The following is a 20,732-nucleotide window of genomic DNA, read 5'->3' on the forward strand; positions in this document are numbered from 1 at the left end:
TATGAATATTGGGTACTACTAATTTATTGTCTTATGAATATACGCTTTTCATTTATTAACTTATTTATTTAGAGTATTATTTAAGACATCACTACACTCTTTAGTAAATAAGCTCCTTAGCATAGTATTGACTTAATTTCAATTATAGATTTTGCAATAATATGTTTCTACTTTCTACCTTTTACAAAACACACTATTCATAAATCTTTTAAAAATAAAAACATTCTCCCCAGTGACTTTTTCCCATATATTTCTTATTTATTTTTATACGTGAATTTTAATAAAAACACTATAATGCTTGATTTTATTTTATTAGTTGAAATATATCTTTTAAATAAAGAGTTAGAGTTAAATTTATACTCATAGATTAAATTAATCTAACACAATAGAAACGATTAAACTAGAGATAAATTTAACAGTTTAGACTTTAGGTATAATATATGATGTGGGATTAATTTTGATCCGTGAGTATATGCAAATATATCGACAAGCTAATTTTAATTTTTACATACCAGTTATTTTGGTTCGAGTATGATGTCATTGGTGCCCGTTACAACTTTATTTCGGGTCGGATCGGGTGCGATATCGTCACATCAAATGGATATAGAAATCCATTGAGTATATACATCCAATACTCGGTGGTACTCTAATTTGGCTTGAAGAGTGAAAATGGCTGCTTCTTGTTCGAGTATAGTTCATGGCTTTATGCCCATCTTACCTCAACCTCGAACCCGCTTCAAAACCCTAAATTTTCCCATCATTCACCCTCAGTTACTTTCTTCTAATTCTTGTTTAACTTCAACTTCTAAATTTCTACAGCCAAAGCTCCAAATTAGCGGCTTAAGATACCGGAATTCTAATGCGCCAGTCATCGTCGCTGTCCAATCCAATTTCTTGAAAGGTCACAGTTTTACTCCATTTCCCTCTTTCATAATTTATTAGGCAGTTATTAATATCATTTATTACTCTGAAGAAGTTTGTTTTTGATTACGTTGATATTGCGTGTTGTGTAATTGTGTTCATTGTTTATGCTATTGTTTTTGTTTTTGTAATTAGCTAAATATAATTGGGTCATTCGAAGGATAATGTGTATGCTTTTTTTGATTCGGCGGTAGGCTAGAGAAATAGGGGAGAGGGAATTAGTCCTTGTACTTAGGTGATGAGAATTGAATCCAGTCACAAGAGTGAAAGGGAAAGCACCTTACCCATGATTCTCAAAATATAATGTGTATGTTTCTTATACCAAAATTGGGTTGAATCTCATTTGAGGTGATAGCTAGTTTTTCTAATGCTGCAAATTTGAGGTTATGTAGTTTTATACTTTTATTGGAGTGTACCGTGTATCCAAGTGGAGGAATTGGTCATTGCTCATCCTTTATTGATCAATTTGCTTTAGGTCTTGAAAAGAGGATTTTAATCACTTCAAAAATGGGTTTTTTCATCTTTAAACTGTAACCTGGAATTTCATAAGGTTAAACTGTGTTACGTTTGTTGAAACTCATCCAACCACGTGAATAGGGAAGAGAGGGAGAAGATAAGAATTTTTAGGAGAGGAGAAGAAATCTACAAGAGAAGTTTTATTTCATTTTATTTCATCAACTCTAATACAACATTATGTCCCCTTTTCTATTACTAAGACTGTAACAAACACCTATTTATAACCAATTACATTTTACTACCAAATATACCTATAACAAATTGTTTTACTTGATGGAATAGTCTTCAGCGATTCTGGATTGAGAATGGTGAACTAGTTTAAGACTTAAGAGACGTTTAGATTGTTTGGTTCAAAGTTTCCTCTCAAGGCTTATCCTTTTTGTAGTGTTTGGAACCTCGATATAAGATTAAGCCATTTCACTTCCTTGCCATCAACGCGCATTAAGTAAATTTGGAAGTTGTATGAGAATCAATAATGGAAGTTTTCTTCTTTGTGATCAAGATTTCGCATGTCTCCCATAGCGGAAAACCCATTCATTAATGGAAGAATTATCTCTCTCAATACTCCTAAAACCTAAGAAAATCCACTCTGAATCAAACCCTAATCTAGGGTTCCTTCAAGATGCCTTAGAACACTTCTAATAATTTCCTAGAGATAATGTTTTAAGTTGCTAGTATAACGCCTCAACTTAGCAACCAACGTTGTGAGGCATGTTACGTGTCATTGCATACATCAATGACCCTATGACCCTTGAGTATCCAATTGAGAAATTGAATTCCCTCTATATAGATTGAGTAAAGCTTACGATTGCTTATGAAATAATGCACTCTTATTCTCATGCAGCAAATTACTGTAACACCTTGAGAAGCGGTCACTGCGTGCTCTAAATTCCATCAATCCTTCTACTTGATTTAAGGCTTGTGGTCATAATCTTTCTTAAAGCATCTTTTCACTTGGTCAAAGCTAGAGAAATTTTGAGCTTAAGATGACTTTGCACAAACGCTCTTGGCTAGAGGTAATAGGAAAGGATCTGATTGGGTTTAGAACCGGTGAAATTTTTTTTCTTGATTTTCTCCTGGGGTCAATGAGGTGTTGGTTGAGTATGTTGAATGGGTTTACCACATGAAGTTCACAGAATTTGTCCCAAACATTTTGTTCATTTTTCTCATGAGTATACGATTAAGGCTATGGTGAACCAAGAGCTGTAAAAAAGCAAAGTAAGGATTACAAGCAGAAAGAGCAGAAGAAAGGAGAAGAATTCAGAGAGAAGTAGACGAGAAGAAGAAGAAGAGAAAGATCAGAATCTTAGAAAGGAGAAAAGAAAGAGACGAGAGAGTGAACAGATTGAAGGGGGAATTTAGTGTATATTCATTTCATGCCCAAATCAATTATTACCTCATGATATTTATAGCTACACAAGCCTTAACAAACTTGCTGCTATGCTAAATTGGCTACAAAGATTCACTTTCTATAAGATTTTTCTAATACCCTCATAATTATTATGTTATATTACTTCCCGTGTGCCATCTCAGTTGATTGCTTCCCTTTCATGCGCCTGTGACAAACCATAATTCCCTTGTTACGCTTTGCAAGCATGACAAAGGCCCAACACTTAACTGAAGTATCGATAGGACTTTTTTCAAATATGACTCTAGTTGTATTGTACGTATATAGAATGACCAGTTAGTGGACTTAATTCAGATAAATATTTTACGAGTATTTATCCAAACAATTTGTTTTTGGCCCAATTTGTCAAATGAATCAAATAACCCAAAATCTATCATACTTCTCTAAATAAGTTACTATCACAATAATAATGGCTTAGAAACAGAAAATAAAAGTCATTTATGCACAAAACACCATTACAAACATTTTTTCTAAAATTTTGCTGTCAAGGGTGTAAAAGTTAACACTAACATATTAGTCACTACAATGAGTTTAATTCCAGTATATTCATATCTTTCTTACTTTGAATAACTGATCTATAAGATTCTTGAGTTGTGAATTTATTGATGTGTGCTATCTGATTTGAAGCAGTAATCCAGACATTTCTTAAAATTGGCAAAGATGGAATCGAGGCAGGAACCAATCTTGTGCCAGTAAGATCCTCTTGTCTTTGTTGATTGAAGTAACAGTGTTGTTTCAATATGTTCATTTCAGCTATGCAAGTTTTCCCCCTCTAAAGTCATTTTGACTGTCAGGATGTCGTCCCAAGACCAGTTGCACGAGTGTCTGTTGGTGTACTTGCCTCTGCTGTTACTCTTTTTGTGGTCCGGTCAATCTTGTCTACAGTTTTCTTCACAGTGGTATGTTCATAGGCTCAAAATGCTGTTGAATCTGATAACTTATGATTGTTTTTTCTTTGCTTTTTCTACACCTTTCTAATTGTTAGCTAAAGAACTATAGTATCAAGTAACTCCAGCATTTTTCACTCTGCATAATATACATGCACAAATTTTCTCATCTGTATAACATTGTTTCCGTATGGAAAAAATTGTATGCAAAGTGTGTTTTACTAAACTAACCGGTTAGATTAAGTTGGGATGTTTAATAAACTACTAACATTCAAGTGAAACAGATAGCAGAATTAATGTATTAAAACTTAGGGCTGAGTCGCTGACAAGGATTTTCTAGGGATAATTACTAGGTCTAAGGCATAAAGAACTCCATCCTAAATTCAACACCCTCGAACAAATCAAGAAGCTATTGCCTTCAAATAATATTTCCACTTAGTTTGTAATTCAAGTATGTCAATGCGTCAATGAGAGGATGCATTTTTTTCTAGGGATAGGTTTAAAAAGAAGCATAAGCACTTTGATGTTGAGGATATTGGCATATGCCATTTCTGGGGAATTGTTGCAAAATTCAACACTTTGAAAATTGTCGATCTTTGTCATCCATGTATTAGGTACCTTGGTTCCTGTTGAAATTCTCGGCTCATATTGAGTTTGGCAGGTCACAACTAATTAAACTCTGACCTATGATATTTTAGTTCTCATGTTATCTTTGAGATTTCTGTTTTGAATGGTGTCTAGGCCTGGCTTATTATCTTGCCAAGAATTTCAAACATGTTAGTCATACCTTTGCTACTTTTGATGACCAAGGGCAGTTACCAAACACTCATGCTCCACTTATTGGGAGAATGATTATACATTGCCTCTCGAACAAGAGGAAGGGATGATATGATAGGTGGCCCAAGTATAACTGACATGAACACCATAATTAGCATTCTACTGCCCACCCTTGAGGTGTATGGGCTATCAATAGAGGATTGATAGCTATAGGACTCTTTACTCCTGTTGATATTCAGATTATCTTTGGTCTACTTATTCGTCTTTTAAGCTCTTTAATGTTTCAATCTTTCATGTTTCTATTTGGTGCATATTTTTTGTCTTCTTTGCATATTACCAAATCAACATACTCCAAGACCCTTTATATATGTCTATATTTCGAATTCTATACTTTTGAGTAAATCTTCTCATCCATCTTAACATGCGTATCTCAACTGCTTCCATCTTTCTACAATTATATCTCCTGACAAGTGACAACTCAATATTCTAACCTATCTTCCAAGTTCCAGCCTTCCACATTTCTTGATAGGGTTACTTTTGGAATTCGTTGCATATTGCCAAACCAACAGTGATGGTTTTCCTACATCTTATTTCCAATGTTAAAATAGACGTAAATTTGGGTGAGATTGGATTCACTTGAAATCACTCACATGGAAAAAATTGCGGATGTCGTCAGTATTAGTTGCAACATTGCAGATGTGACACCTTGCAGTATTACGATTCGTTTCGCGAATATCGCTATGTTATTTTTGAGTTCTAAAAAAATTCATGTTTTTATAGTAATTCAAGTTTTATGAAATATATTTAAATCAAAGCTTGTAATAGGTCTTTTAGATTGTAAAACACTTTAAACGAAGATAATAATAATAATACCTAATATGTTAGAATAACAACATACAATAGTTGTTACTCCATGAATATAATAATCACAGGTTACATAACGGGGTTTGTGATCCGGTAAGCTCAAAATCTTTTATAAAGCAGCCATTACTCTCAGATCTGATTGTACTAGATTAGCTAGTAATCCAGGTTGGTTTTATAGAATATACAAGCTTATGTGTTTGTGATTGGAAACTTGGAGATGTCCAATCCCATCCATCAACTATACACTCCAAGTTGAAACTTTAAAATCTGTTTCCATGATTGTCGTATGAATACATTTCTGTAGAAGTTCACCAACTGGAATGACTGAGATGTGGGAGCCCCTTCCTTATGTGTACTAGAGTCTGACCTGAAACTAAAAGATATGATTGTTTGATGATTATATGTTGTGAAGCTTAATGAGATTTGGGAATTTGATGTTGGTTTTAATTTTTTTTTTATGGGAATTTGATTTATTTTTCTATGCCACGAGTTTGTGTAATTACCTTAATCTCTCATCATTCAATATGAGTTTCATAGTAGTTCTTTGATCAAAACCCTGATCTATTGTCTATCAACTGTGAAACAGGCCTTCATGGGATTTGTGTATTTCGTGTATCTTGCTCTAAACAAAGACAAAGGACCTAATTTGGATGACAAGCCCGGTTCCACAGATGAAGCTATAGAAGAGGCAAGAAAGATTATGGATAAATACAAATAAGCTTCAATCAAAGAGTATTTTCTCTGTACTGAACTTTTAATGTTTCAAAAGTACATATGTTCTTTTTGATGAATTCTCATAGATATACCGTATATTTGAATATTGGAAATGTTTTATATATTGAATTTCCAACGTATACAAGTATAATAATCATGATTCATGAACCTAACCTAAAGTTTACGGCTGAAGCATGGAAACGATCGAGTCCGATTGAAAGGGTAAATACTTGCTTGTGTGTACACTTTGGCTTCAGCACAGCCACAGAGGAAGAAATTAATTGTATCATCAACCATTGATGGGGCACTGCTGATACCCGTTTTTGTGCGTGAAAATGTGTATTAGATTCAAAGTTTCTTCCCCCCTTTTATCCGAAGATGTTGAAGTCGAAATTTTGTGGTCGTTTTCCATGAAGAGACAGTCGCAACACGAAAACTAATACTTCTATATTTTTTCTAGATATAATTAACAGTGAACATTCTGTTTCGCTCTTGCTTTTGCTCGTCATGTCCATGGATTGGCCACCATTTTGCTGTATAAAAGCTTACCTGAAATCAAGATTATTGCCAAGCATTGTATTATGGTTTTTGTTACTTTTTGATCTTTATAAGCTTATTACCGATTACCGAACAACTCTTACAAACCAGAGTTCATTGCGCTCTAAAAGACTAAAAATTATGAGGTGACAAAGAAATCTAAGAGGGTTTAGGCAAATTATACGAACAATGTTAAAGCCTTAACCCAAAACTCAAAAGATTAAAGTCGGCTCTATGCACAAATAGATAATTCCTAACATTGTCCACATAGCTTCTCCATTAATTTTGACTTTCTACCATTTGCACCTGTAAGTCTAAATTCTTCACATTTCATTCTACCAATGCTCGGTCTTTTTTGCTCTCTTTTAAGTCTCCCGACTTTCAACTGTCTGATTTTCCTTTACTATTTTGCTAACAGAAGTAAATAATTGGTCTCATGCTTGTTTAATTTTGGCTTGATCTTCGCCAAATATGTACATACCAAAATCATGGACGTGTAGATGTACCGAGGAAATCAAGGAAATGTTAATATTGTAAGTTCTACTGCAGATGAAGAGTAGCCGACTAAATCCTTCTTATAAGGTGAGACAGAAGCGAAATTGATGCAGTTTGATAGATTTATAGTTTGTCAATTTTGGCTTAGTGTATTGTTTTTTATCATGTATTTTTCAAGATAAAAAAATTAGACAGGGTACGCTCAATTATTCCCTTATAAGGTTAGGCATTGCCTTATGTAGAATTACTTGCAGATCGACCACAAATACTATCCTCACAACAATAATGAAGATTGAAAACATGACTTACGAAAGAGAAGTGGCCCTCCTAAGCAATGAAGCCGATTAGTATTGTTTTTCATTGTATTTGTGACTCGTTATTTTTGGCTGTTGATAAAGATTTCACCGCATACAGTTGATTTCGTAGTTGGCTATTGTGAAGCCAATTTTCACATTCTGAGGTTTGTATGAACAATGTTTCCAATACAATTGATAGAATTAGAAAGAGAGGGTATAGGTTTATTAAACACAATTAGAAGTTGTAGGAAAACATGAACCATTTTTTGAAAACTCTGATTTTGCTTGTTCCGGTAGAATTTTAATCTTCCAAGCTGATGATGCAGCGCAAGCCTTCCCCATTTTTCATGTACTCAAAAGCTTTGTTGATTTCCGAGAAAGAAACTCTATGAGTTATGAATTTGTCGAGATCCAACTCCTGTAAGTTACCACAAACAGTATTAGTTATCAAAACCAAAATAGTGCATCGTATGCTCTCAACACGGGCGTGGATCAAGCTAGCAACCACGCCCACCTACATCCTACAACTCAACGCTATGCGTTTTGTGGACCTTGTTGAGGTCATATTTCGTGAAGACAGGCATAACCTAGCCGACATGCCACATGACCATTGTAGTCCATCTCGCTTAGATGTCGTGGCATGGGGATGAAGTGTAGCCTGTCACGAGCTACCGTTCTTATGCAATAAGTCTTATCTCGTGAACCATTTTACCTTATTCATGTACATATCGACAACAGAAGGAAGATCCGACTTAGGCTTATAGTTGCCAAAAAACGTGCCTTTAAGAGTTCTCTCATTAAGAACATTTATCGGCTTTGTCATAAAAACTGCATCCTTGCTAGGAACTCCACACAGCACAGCCACTCCCCATCCCTGTATCCAAATCCACAACATCAGAATGCTATCAATTCATGCATTTTGTTCGAAAATTCGCCAATTCACATACATCATGAACGCACTCGAAGGCAGATATCATAATATCCACATTTCCGGTGCACTCGATACTCCGATCAACTCCTCCGTCTGTCATCTCCCTAATAACCTGTTGAAGGGAACGATTTACTACCGAATTAAAAAAAAAAACTACTTTGATTCTCATGAAATGAGCTCAAGAGAATTGATTTTCACCTCTTGAATCGGTCTGTCATAATCTTTCGGATTGACAAAGTCCGTGACACCAAACTTCTTGGCTAAAACGAAAAGCTCCTTACGTTAGACACAAAACTCGAAACCTATAGTTTTTTCATAAACCAAATCGTCTGATGACAATGTACCTTCTTCAAACCTGTCGGGATTTCGTGCAACCCCTATTATTCTTGATGCACCAGCAATTCTAGCACCTTCAGCAGCCTTTGCAAAGTAGATACAAAGGAATTTAAGGAGAAACAAAAACAAGAAAATTTTGTTCTGCATATGAGCTAACACAAGAAGGATTTGTAAGCCTTACCGCAAGCCCAACCGCCCCGAGTCCAAAAACAGCAACAGTAGAGCCTTTCTTCGGTTTTGCTACATTCAAAGTCGCGCCTAAACCTTGAATCAACACCAAATAAACAAAAGTCTTAAACTTTAAGATCCTCTATTTTGGGTGTAAGTTTGGGAACGGATAGAGCATAAGGATGGCGAACCTGTCGAGACTCCACAACTAAGAATGCAGGCTCTGTCTAAGGGTGCTAGTGGGTTAATCTTCACAAGACAACCCGAATGAACCACAGTGTATTCACTGAAAGTAGATGTTCCTATGAAATGGTAAACAGGATTTCCCTTGAGAGAAAACCGAGATTTTCCATCGTTGAGCATCACGCCTTGGTAAGGATTCATTCGTAACAAATTACACATGTTGCTCTCCTCGGATTTGCAGTGGCGACATTCCCCACATTCTCCGGTGAACACTGGAAGAACATGATCCCCTACTTCGAAATCATTCACTCCCTCACCAACACTTTCTACAATGCTATCAAAAATTAAGCAGAAAACTTTAGCATAATTCATTAATACTTCAAAACTATGTTCTTGGACTCGGGTACTGATGTTGGATACTGGTACGTGTCCAAGTGTCAGATACGTCTAAATATTCAATTTGACGCCTAATATGAAGTGTTTAAGTGCCATACCAATATCCGAGCATCAAGAATCAGACACAAATACGTGAAGCAAAATGAAGAGTCCGAGTAACATAGCTTCAAAACGCCAAAGTTTCCGATCAAAAAGTACAAGGGAGAGCATACCCAGCAGCTTCATGACCGAAAATTCGAGGAAATAACTGAGTAGCAGTACTTCCCTGCAAAACAAAGTGAAACCCTTGAAGCTTTTGATCAAGCTATCGAAATTAAAGCATACTAATGCAAAAAACTACATTTCTAAGGGCGCGTAGTTTAGTAGCCCTATGAGATCTGGCACCTTGCACGTGCACAAAACTAAAACCGATGTAGGATGCACCCATTGAACAAGATAGATGAACAACCTTGGCTTCCCAAAAGTAGAAGTCTGTTCGGCAAAGAGCAGTGTATTTGATCTTTACTCGAACTTCCATGGTTTGAGGCGGGGCAACTTCGATTTGTTCGATCACCAATGGCTTCCCTGCCTCCCATGCTACCGCAGCTATTGATAAATAAAGATTATTTAGGAAATTAAGACTCAAATTCTCAAAGAAAGAGATATAATATCAAAATAAATAGGCTAATTAAGAGTGTTTTTTGGTACCTTTGCAGGGAATTACAAGGCCAGCAGTACTAGACATATCTTAATTCAGAGGAACACTTTGCTATCTGTGTAAGTGCTTGTAAGAAACTGATATTTGTGCAGAACTGATAGATAAGTTGAGCAACTGAGCTACAACAATAACATATATTACGTCCATTGAAGTACATATGTTGTGTGAGAAAGTGTCACTGTCAGTTGCAAATATAATGGAACTAAGGAGGAGGTAATGAGTTCCAACTTTTCAACTTTTTATGATCTCTTTTTGTCTTTTTTGTGTTATGTATTGGTTTTTATTTCTAATGGTTTGCATTTTTGGACTTAATTATAATGCATTATTGTAGGTTCTTGAAAACATATCTTGAAGAGGTAAAAGCAACCCAACCAACCCCCTTTCAAAAAATATCTATATAATTACCGTTAGTAAAGATGTAAGTGGGATAGGTAGCATGCAACACAATACGACACGACTTGGCACGTTACGATTTGACATGAGACACGATAGACTCAACACATTGGTTGTCCATCACTAAACAATTTAAGTTGTTAAACTTTATATCTAGGTGGCGAAGTACAACACTAGAATGTTCACGACATGACATCAATATGATCTGATACGAGGTACAATAAACATGACACATGGACAGCTCAACATGACACGATTTCCATTGTCAATCGTTAATTTGAGGCTTGTGTTCCTGATCCATTATCAGGATGACCAGATTTCGCAAAGGTAATACGCAAATGTCGAAATTAAATTGTTCAAAGTTTGCTTCATAATTTAAATATTACAATCCATCCCATAGTACAAGAAGGCTAAAGAAGTGAAGATGATTATATTATGACAAACAAGTTAAATGAAGTAGAGGTAAATAGATGATACAAGGTTTTGGTCCCCAAATTGTGAGTGGGTGGACCTTTTTACGTAGTACTATCACTGATATACAGCTTTCCCTTTCCCTTTCCCTATCCCTTTCCCTACCAAATTTGTTGCTTGGGGAAAAAGGTTATATAAGTCCTTATCAATGAACTCCTTGCATGTTTTCTTTCCCTCTCTTAGCTAGGGATGAAGAGTTAGTGAATTATGAAATTGGCTTACAATGTGAAACTTCACCCCACAAGTAAAACCATATCTTCTTCTTTGAGAGTTACCTAGCTTGTTATAGATGGTTGTCGATCAGTTGTCTATTAGAGAAAAAGTAAATCAACAAGTCAAAAATTTATAAAAAAAGGTTGCCTATGACTTATTAGCTATTTCTCGCGTGCATGTACTAATGAGCTGGGTATATCTCAATGTGTTTCTCATTTAAAAATTATTATACATAACCGTAGAAGATAATTTGTAATTTATGAGAAATTGCAAATAATATTTGAAATTATAGCTGATTCGTAATGATCTTCTCGTTAGTAGAGGGCTCATACATGAAACTCCCTATTTATAACCCTACGATTAAGTGGTATTGATTTTTTTTATTACAAGGTAGGTCGAGAAAATGAGAAATTACGTGAGAATTGAACTCAAGACCTTACCTGAAAAAATAGTAATTAATGTTCTTCGACTGAAACAAGAACTGATTCTTTATTGTTATTTTGACAATAATAGATATACAAATTACATGAAATATTATCTTAGAATCAAAACTAGTACCATGGTAAAGATAAGAGTTTTGCCTTTGTTGTTATGATCAGGGCTGGCCTTCTGAGGGGCAAAAGGGGTCTACGCTTCGGTCCCATTCTAAAAAATTGAAACAAACTTACCTCTAATTCAGCTGAAGTCATATTTATCTAATCTTAATGCTCCTATTCTTTTACTTCTATATAAAAATTAAAGACCCACAATTATCATTTTGCCATGGGCCTCTTAAAACCAAGAATCGGCCCTGGTTATGATCTTTGTGGACAAATGCAGAGATAATACCAATTATGATACTTATATGAAGCTAGTGAATTAAGATTCATAGTTGTATCACACAAATCACAATGTACTATAATATCTTCTTAAAATGGAATTTAGGAATTGTTTTGCATTCAACAATCATCAAATCATGTGCATTTCTTATCACACATGATGTTTGTTACCAATAATCAATCGGAAACAATCTCTTTGTTAATATTATCACTAACGAGGGCAATATTGCATATACCAAATCCTCAAATCTCACCCAAGGTGGAACCATCATCATTATACGCAGTGTATTCCACACATAGGAACTATGAGCAAGATCTGAAAAGAAAAGAAAAACGACAATCCATACACATAAGGAAAATGCGGCCAAATAGTCCATCTGCTCAAGAACCTAGGTGGAACCACTTAATGGAATTGGGGTAATAAATGGATATCAGCAATCTACAAAAATGATCTATGGATCCGACAGGGGCGGACCCAGGATTTTAGAAATGGGGTAGCACAATTTTTTAAATATGTATTCCAAAGCACGATTGAAAATTATTTTTTTTTACCTTATATTGATAAATCAAGATGTAGAAGAATGCCTAAGAAATGCAAAATAAAACAAAAACTGAAAATAATAATACTACTAAAAACAATCTATCATTGATAAACACTTTACTTTGCAGATAGCATATAAATATCATTACTTACCCAAAGCCAAGTTTTTAACAAATTCTGAACGTACCCCAACCATAACTCGCAACATATAGTAAGAGATATCTTAAACCCAGTAAATTTGAACAGTGGACATTGAAAAGGCTTTAATAATTTAATGCGTCCAATTGGGGTGGGAAAGTTGGGATTTGGGAATTCAACAATGAGAAAATAGAAAAGTTTTTAATAATTTAATGGGTTTGATTGCAATAGATAGTTATATAATTCTTTTTAGTTAATATTGCAAGGAAATCAGATATGGCTTAGTGGTCATTGCTGAACGATCTGATGTACGGGTTCAAACCTTAAACATATAGCAAACTTCTGATTTAATTTTTTGGATGGGACCCAGGCACCTTAATAGGTCCGCCCATGGAATCTAGTCAAACGATCCATGGATCTTTATCACGTATTTAGGGATCCAATTTCATGGAATCTAGTCAAACAATCCATGGATCTTTATCACGTATTCAGGGATCCAATTTATGGTATAACAACCCGACTTACCATTGACTGAGTGTCACCACGGGATATATTTCACAAGAAACTTAAATTACACTTCCAAAACATGAGCAAAGGAGTCACCATTTCTTTTTAACGTAACTAACTCAGCTAATTCTTAAACCAAACATCTAACTAAAACACAAAGTAATCATAAAAGTCACTCTATAAGTCCAATATAACCAGCACAACCAAGTCTAATATACATTTATCAAAAACCTAATACAATACTACACTTCTCACTTACTCAGCTCAATATAACATCTCTGTAACTCTAATCATCACCGCTAACCCATTGTTTCCGACTGGTTCCGATCTGCAAACAAACTAAAAGATGGAAACAATAGGGGGTCAGGTTTAACTGAATGAGAAGTAACAATCCAAAACAACAAAACACAATAATGTAAATCATAGGTTTAAAAGTAATATCGATTTCCTAGATCTATGTGCGCACAGGAAGTCTAATTTGAGAGGTGCCCCATAGCTCTAAGGTTATGTCGCTCTCGGGTGAAGCTAATCCTCAAAAATAGGGAGCAGGAAACAATGTCCCTCAACTTCGTCAATGACCAGCTCGCAAGCCCGATCCATTGACCATATCATAATATCAACATAAGCAGTCACAACAACATTTGTCTCAATAAATTTCAGATTCAAAAGAGCTTTTGTAAAATGTTTATTTTCAAGAATATTGTCTGGCCGAACCCCTTTGAGGTACTACTCATCGACAACGTCGCTTCAAGGAATAGAGTCTGGTCCACAGCCATCAACTAGAACGGTTCTTCGATGTAGTCGTATCCTAAAGCATGACACTAACAACGTCACCGGTGTGCGTACGATGCAACTATACCAACATATAACTTAATACATCTCCTCCTAAGACTAACACTTTAACCAAGATTTTATTCTAGCATTCCAACATCTCATGTCATAAGGTCATTTCTAAACATATTAAATTATCTAAGATTGTGCATATTCTCCTAAGATTGCTAAACAATTATCAAGTTCTTTATACCTCTAATTAAATGCAATTGTGTTCATTCATACCCAAAATGAATAATCTTCAAAGAGTGTAATAATCTTTTCAAGAATATCAAATCACCCAATGTTACTAGTCTCCAATTTTAATCAAGACACAACTTACAATACCCCAATACAATTTAATCTCTACAAATATTCCTCTAATTAGGATAGACATAATAACTTGTTCTTGAAACAATTATTAATTTTTCATGTATAATGATTCTTTGATAAAAGGAATAAATAATAATAAAAAAAAATAGCATAATGACAAGGAAGTGTATATACATATTCTAAGGCAAGAGTTATTAAAAGTAAAGGAGGTATAAGCCCAATCTACCTTTTCGGTAATCACAGACCAAGAAAACAGAATGCTTCCAACCCTTACTGCCACCAAGAATCGAAGGACAGGTGGGTTTGGTGCTGTTAGTGTTTGATGCAAAATCAAATAGAACTAACTGTTGTTGATTTCCCCTTGTTTGCGGCAGAATTCAGAAGCAACAAGAGGTAGTAATTGGTTTTGATGCACAATCAAGGAGTAATTAAATTGATGTTGAACCCTTTCGGTATTTTCAGAGGGTAATAGGGTTGTTTGATTGCTTGGTCGTTTTCAAGAAAACTGTGGGTTTGAGGAAGAAGATGATGAAGGACCATAGTTGTTTTTCCTTTCGAAAATCAGTAGAAGAACAATTTTGATGTTCAGCGAAATGAAATAGGGTTTGGCAAGGGAAATTTTCGCAGAGCGTAGCAAGAATAGGGTTTGGAAAAGAGTAGATCGAAGAAGATGGTGAATAGGAAATGAGGAAAAAGCAATTTTTTTGATTTTTGGTTTAGTCATCAGAAATAGGCATAGTAAGGCAATGACTAACATTATAATATTAGTCATAAACTTAGGCCCAAATGTTTCTTTGTTTGTCATAGCCCATAAATTATTTATTCGACTTTTTTATTATTATTATTATTATTATTATTATTATTATTATTTCAGCCTAAAATAATTCTCTTCTAATATTTGATTTTCAATTTTCAAATTCTAAAATATTAAATTTTCAAATCGGTCAAAGGATCAATGGATCCAATTTATGGATTCTATGGATTTAGTTTATGGATCCATGAATTCAATTATGGATCTATGGATTCGGCAAAAGGATCCATGGATCTGGTTTTATGGATCTTTGAACTTGATCAAAGGATCTAATTAATCGTGGATCTAGTTTAAGGATCTTTGGATCTAGTTCATGGATCAATGGATTTTGTTCATCATGGATCTGGTAATAGGAATCATGGATTCGATCAAAGGATCCATGAATCCGGTCCTTTTTTAGTGTTCACCTTGTTGACATAATACTTGTTTGAATATTCACCTTCAACATTATTTTATTACATTTTTTTAATCTCCATTTTATTATGCTATGATTACCTTTTATGAAAATATTTTCACCACCTTTTTTATTTTAATTTTCTCCACACTTAAATCCTTTTTTAATTTTATCCACGCAATTTAAAAGGTCTCACTATTTTACATTTAATGTAATATACAAATGTGAAAAAGACTTAAAATCATAAGAATTATTTGAAATTTTTTCTAAATAAAATTGTTGAATTATTTTCAACATAACTGGAAGGAAAAGGTTATAGCCAAGGGACAACGCCTGTACTATGTTTCTTTCTTTACCTTTAGACAGAATCGATCCTAGGCAAGTGCAAAAAGGATCTGTGCTCATGGCCCACGAAAAAAAAATAATAATTTTTACCTTCATATATATCAAACTTGAGAACTTGTATAATTAAATTGTTATCTTATTTACTAATTATTAAATTATAAGTGTATAATTATCAACCAAAAAGCGAATAATTAGGACCAAAAATTATTTTTTTGCCATGAATTCCCAAGGCCGGGCCTGCCTTTAGATATAGAAATGGTTGTGATTTTAGATTAGCACGCTAAATATTGGAGTAATACATATAAGCAATGATTGCTTAATTTGGTGCTCATGGAGAAAACATTATTATATTCTAACAAATCTTCTAAAGATTTATTCTTTTAATCTCCTCATGTGAATGTCCATAGTCCATTTACCCTTTAAAATTTAGTACCAAGTATTCTATCTCATTATATTTGATAATACTTATTTTAAATTGTTCTATTTGTTGTTTCTTTACATTATATTTTTAGGAGGAAAAAAATAGAAAGGGAGAGGAAAGAAGAGAAGGGAAAGAAAGAAAAGGAATTAGTCAAGAGAATTTATATTGTTTGGATAAGGAGAGAATTAAAGGAAAATAAAAGATTTTGAAAGATTATATAAAATTCTAAATAAATTAAATACTATCAATAATAATACACACATTATAGTTGAATTACTTGAATATTAATGAGAGCTTCACGAAAAAGTGAATATGATTAATATTTTACTAAATAAGTTTATTTTCCTTTCAAATTTTTCCCCTCTTTGAAAGATTTGATTATTAATAAAATTAGAGACAGTATCCCCTTCATTTCCTTCCCTTTCAAATCCATTTTCTAAAATTGTTATTCAAACAAAGAAAACCATTTTCCTCCAAATCCCTCCTTTTCTTCTCCTACAAATCCCTCTATCCAAACATAGTGTTAAGGAATTTTTTATTCATATTACCAATATATAATTAATCTTATTTATTCTAATTTTAATACTTTGTTAATATTTATGGTCTTTACATATTTTTTTCACTTATTTTATTTTAATATTTTTATGTTCTCCATATTTTTTCCACTAATTTTATTTAAATATTTTTTAAATAATTGTGGCTATTTTTTCCTTAACTTTGTCTTAATTGTTTTTAATACTTATCTCCATTTTTCTATAAGCGAGATATACTGGGTATGATGATAATATGATTTTTACATTTTCGCCATTAACTTTATTATTCAATAAAATAATATACTTATTATTAAAAAAATTTAATTTTTTGATTATGATGTACATTCCTTATACAAATTTTGATAGGAAATATAGGGTGCATTATATTAGGAAAAATTACTATAATAATATGATCTTTTGCTTATATCCTTATAATAATACGAATTTTTAATTAACCATGAATAATACGAACTCAAATGGTTTTTTCCTAAAAAATCCTTAACATGTTAAAAATCAAACTATAGGTGATTATAAGACAAAAAAAAAAGAAAGGGAAATTAGTTAATAAACTAAAGTTATTATTCTAGGAAAATAACCCTCTAACTTGGTATTATTCATGGTTAATCAATAGCTGGTATTATTGTAGGAAAATTAACAAAATATTGTATTATTTACGATAATTTTTTCATTATTTTATTCTTAGGGATTGAGATTTGAGGCCTTTCACTTCAACTTGTTCACTATCCCAAAGATCAACACCCTTACACAAACCTAACATAAAAGTTAAAGTTAGAGTTGTTTAACAAATTCGGCGACCATAGTATTATTGTGGAATTTTTTATTTCTATTCTTTTTTCCATTCCTCTTTCTCCATTATTTTAAAATTATTTGTTACCCTTATATTTAATAATTTTGTTTTGATTTTTTTTCTCCTATAAATATTTTCCTATTAGAGGCATGATTGAGTTAAAAGTTTGTCCCTTTTAATTAATAAGCAAGTCTATTTTTATTACATTACCCGCCCATAGAGATGTTCATTTGGATCATCAAATCGATTTTAATTTAGGATTTTTTGGCGGATTCAAATTGATTTTTATGTCCACAGATATTAATTTTTATATGATTTTAAATTCATATTAAAATCAAAATCAATTACAAGATAAAGTTTTAAGACTGTCATTCTGATATGGGGAAGAGCGGAACGAAGCTCCCATTCCTATTGGAGTTAAAGACATTTGATCATATATAAATTCAATGATTTCTAAGTATATAATTATGTTCATGATAAAAAGATACTCCAACTAAGTATGAATTCAAAGTTTTTTAAGTAACATCAGGGCCTGAGGCTATCATAATTAATTATATCGCTATCAACTTTTTGTATGTGATTAATGAAATAGAAGTATATGATTTTTGGTGTATTAGTTTATGCATTTTCAAACTATCTTTTTACTCATGTGGTCATTCAAGGGTAATTTTTGGTTTATAATTTTAAATATTTATGAACTTAATATCGTTTTGTAAATTATTTTATCATTTTTGTGATCTATCATGTTTTGGGTGGCATATAAATAGATTAGATTTGAATTAGTGTTATTCTTCAATATTATTTTCTTCACTAGCTATTAATGATTGTTTCATTTGAAAATAAGTTAGGTTGAGATACAAACATATTATAAGAGTCATTTTGACATGCAAAATTACAATAAGGGGTCGCTTGAATTGAAGGCAAATATTTAAGGAGCAATTAGTCAAACTAGGAAAACAAAGTTAGTTAGAGAGATGATTAAAGGAATTTAATTGTTAAAAAGGTGGAAGACTTAATTAAAGGGTAATGAAAAATACAGAAAATAACAATTTTTTCCCTTATTTTGAGGTATAAATTTACCTTAGGGGAGGGTGGAGGAATTCTTTACCTCCAAATAAGAGAAATCAACCTCTTTTTTTATTCATCTTTTTTAATTTACTTTCATCCTTCCTCTATCACAATTATTTCAATAACTTCATTTGTATCTTTAATTACCTTTGTTATACTAGTTTGACTTTTTTTTCCCCTTAAATATTTACTTCCAATTCAAGCGACTCTAAATGTATTTTACTGATTAGATCAACATTAATATATAGGTTTGCATTGCGGAAGATAGTACCAATGAAAAAAAAAGTATATTAGGATGGATGAGTGACATACATAAATCAAGATGAAAACATAAGAAAGAATATTGGAGTCTTATCGAAGAAAAATGAGCGCAAGTCGTTTGCATTGTGCTGAGTTGCTGACTATGTGTGAAATATGCAAAAAAAAAAAAAGAAAAAAAAAGCGAGATTTGTATGAATCTATATTTCTAATCCAAAGCCCTGGTTTAATTTAACAGTTAAAGTCGCAAAATATCTAATACATTCTATCAACTTCTATAAATACATATTTGTATAAAACCAATCTAAATAACCTAAAACAAAATTTTTCTTTTTACTCTGATCAAGATTTATTTGTGAAATATTTTCTCAGTCCTTTTAAATTTACACCATATAATTAAAATATGAGAATTTTTGACTATAATTCAAATAGATTGAGAAGTAATATCTTAGCATCATTTATACAATATGTACCTTGCTAAAATTGTAAAATAAAGAGGATTACTTTATGAAATTGTCACAACATATATCCTTTAAAAAAGAGTTAAATGTAAAGGTAAAGACCCCACATACATAAAAAAAATATAGTTAAAAACCAACCCAATTAAAAACTTAAGCTTATAATTAAGGCTTCATGATATGGTATATATTCTATACGCCTCCTCATACGAAAACTCCTTGAGCTAGAAGTGTGAATCAATGAATGCAATACAGACCCTCCTCATACTTGACATTAAATATTTCACGAGGTAATTGAGATTCAAACATATAACCTCTTATCACATTAACTCTAATATCATTTAAAAAAACCAACTTAACCAAAATATACCTCCATCAATCCAAGTGAACTTTACCTGCATGAAGCTCTTTTATTTTAAGACTACTAAGACTCACAAAACATATGGAGCCCACAATTGGGAATATAACATGATTGTATCCATTAGAGAATTCAAGTTAATCATCTCTTGTCTCATCCATTATCTTGATGATTGAATCAACGGTTAGAAGGTGGTATCAATGCCACGTGTAGGGTCATAACTCATAAGTAAAGGACATACATGATCTCTTTGGTTACACATAAGGGCTAACCTTTATGAAGAAGAGAGACAAGAACGTTGGGTGAGGTGCGAGAGAGCAAAGCGGCAAATGGTTAAAGTTGTGGAACACTTTCTAATCTCTATGCAGGCTTGCTATGCTGGGCGTGCAAATATTACACTCATCTTGTTAATCCTTAACGCAATTTTTTTCACAAAATCTTGTATCAGATCGTCTCACCGTAAAATATATCTCATACTTAGGTTAAATAGTTTAATGTTGTAAATATTTATCTTATGAGCTTCTAGTTTAGAAGTCGTCTCGCCGTGAGACGGTCTCATACAAGACGAGTTGTTGTTTTTTAGTCTGTTTATTTATTTTGTAGTTTTTCTGTTTTTATTACTTTGTTTTTATTTTAATTTACATTTAATTGTCCTTTAATATTAATGGTCTTATTATTTCTTAATTTTTTTAAAAAATATATATTTTTTTTAAATCTAAAAGGGAATGAGCAAGTATTATAGTAGTATCCTTTCTCTGTTATTATCAATTTTCTTATTTTCTTTTATCTTTTATACTTTTGGTAAATTCTTGTATCAATTGTTAAATTGATTTGTTTCACCGACTAGTAATACTAGTAGCTTTTTTGCTAATTGAATTTGTAATATTAGAAGAAATAATGTGGATTAAAGGTGAGATCGAAATAATAG

General features: G+C 32.8%; 2 protein-coding genes across 5 annotated transcripts; one reads left to right on the top strand and one right to left on the bottom strand.

The window, feature by feature from the left end:
* The first annotated feature begins 537 nt into the window (after positions 1-537).
* Positions 538-10,264, top strand: LOC130813131 (uncharacterized). Of its 4 annotated transcripts, XR_009042167.1 has the most exons (6): positions 538-901; positions 3,476-3,537; positions 3,640-3,744; positions 5,960-6,105; positions 7,043-7,206; positions 10,125-10,263. XR_009042167.1 is itself a non-coding variant. In XM_057678869.1 (5 exons), exons 1-4 carry the CDS (start codon positions 670-672, stop codon positions 6,089-6,091), a joined length of 531 nt encoding a protein of 176 aa, XP_057534852.1. In that variant the 5' UTR covers positions 538-669; the 3' UTR covers positions 6,092-6,105; positions 10,125-10,264. The 4 variants fall into 4 exon arrangements, 3 of the variants coding, with proteins under 3 accessions (XP_057534852.1, XP_057534853.1, XP_057534851.1); XM_057678869.1 differs by lacking the exon at positions 7,043-7,206 and having other exon boundaries at positions 10,125-10,264; XM_057678870.1 differs by lacking the exons at positions 7,043-7,206; positions 10,125-10,263 and adding an exon at positions 6,281-6,669 and having other exon boundaries at positions 548-901.
* LOC130813130 (alcohol dehydrogenase 1-like) lies at positions 7,445-10,258 on the bottom strand. Its single transcript, XM_057678867.1, has 10 exons — positions 10,117-10,258; positions 9,878-10,014; positions 9,642-9,694; positions 9,042-9,367; positions 8,864-8,946; positions 8,691-8,766; positions 8,545-8,606; positions 8,363-8,458; positions 8,128-8,289; positions 7,445-7,833 (listed from the first exon to the last, which is right to left on the bottom strand). The coding sequence occupies exons 1-10, from the start codon at positions 10,151-10,153 to the stop codon at positions 7,717-7,719; spliced, it is 1,149 nt and encodes a 382-aa protein (XP_057534850.1). The 5' UTR covers positions 10,154-10,258; the 3' UTR covers positions 7,445-7,716.
* Positions 10,265-20,732: the final 10,468 nt, after the last annotated feature.

Source organism: Amaranthus tricolor, chromosome 5 (genome assembly GCF_026212465.1).
Source record: "Amaranthus tricolor cultivar Red isolate AtriRed21 chromosome 5, ASM2621246v1, whole genome shotgun sequence".
Taxonomy (NCBI): Eukaryota; Viridiplantae; Streptophyta; class Magnoliopsida; order Caryophyllales; family Amaranthaceae; genus Amaranthus; species Amaranthus tricolor.

Coding starts and splice junctions, on each gene's coding strand:
- LOC130813130 (XM_057678867.1), bottom strand. CDS start 10,153: ATGTCTAGTACTGCTGGCCTTGTAATTCCCTGCAAAG. Junction 9,368..9,641: donor TTCGGTCATGAAGCTGCTGG/GTATGCTCTCCC, acceptor AATTTTTGATAG/CATTGTAGAAAGTGTTGGTG. Junction 8,459..8,544: donor ATGACAGACCGATTCAAGAG/GTGAAAATCAAT, acceptor TCCCTTCAACAG/GTTATTAGGGAGATGACAGA.
- LOC130813131 (XM_057678869.1), top strand. CDS start 670: ATGGCTGCTTCTTGTTCGAGTATAGTTCATGGCTTTATGCCCATCTTA. Junction 3,538..3,639: donor CAGGAACCAATCTTGTGCCA/GTAAGATCCTCT, acceptor TTTGACTGTCAG/GATGTCGTCCCAAGACCAGT. Junction 3,745..5,959: donor CTACAGTTTTCTTCACAGTG/GTATGTTCATAG, acceptor ACTGTGAAACAG/GCCTTCATGGGATTTGTGTA.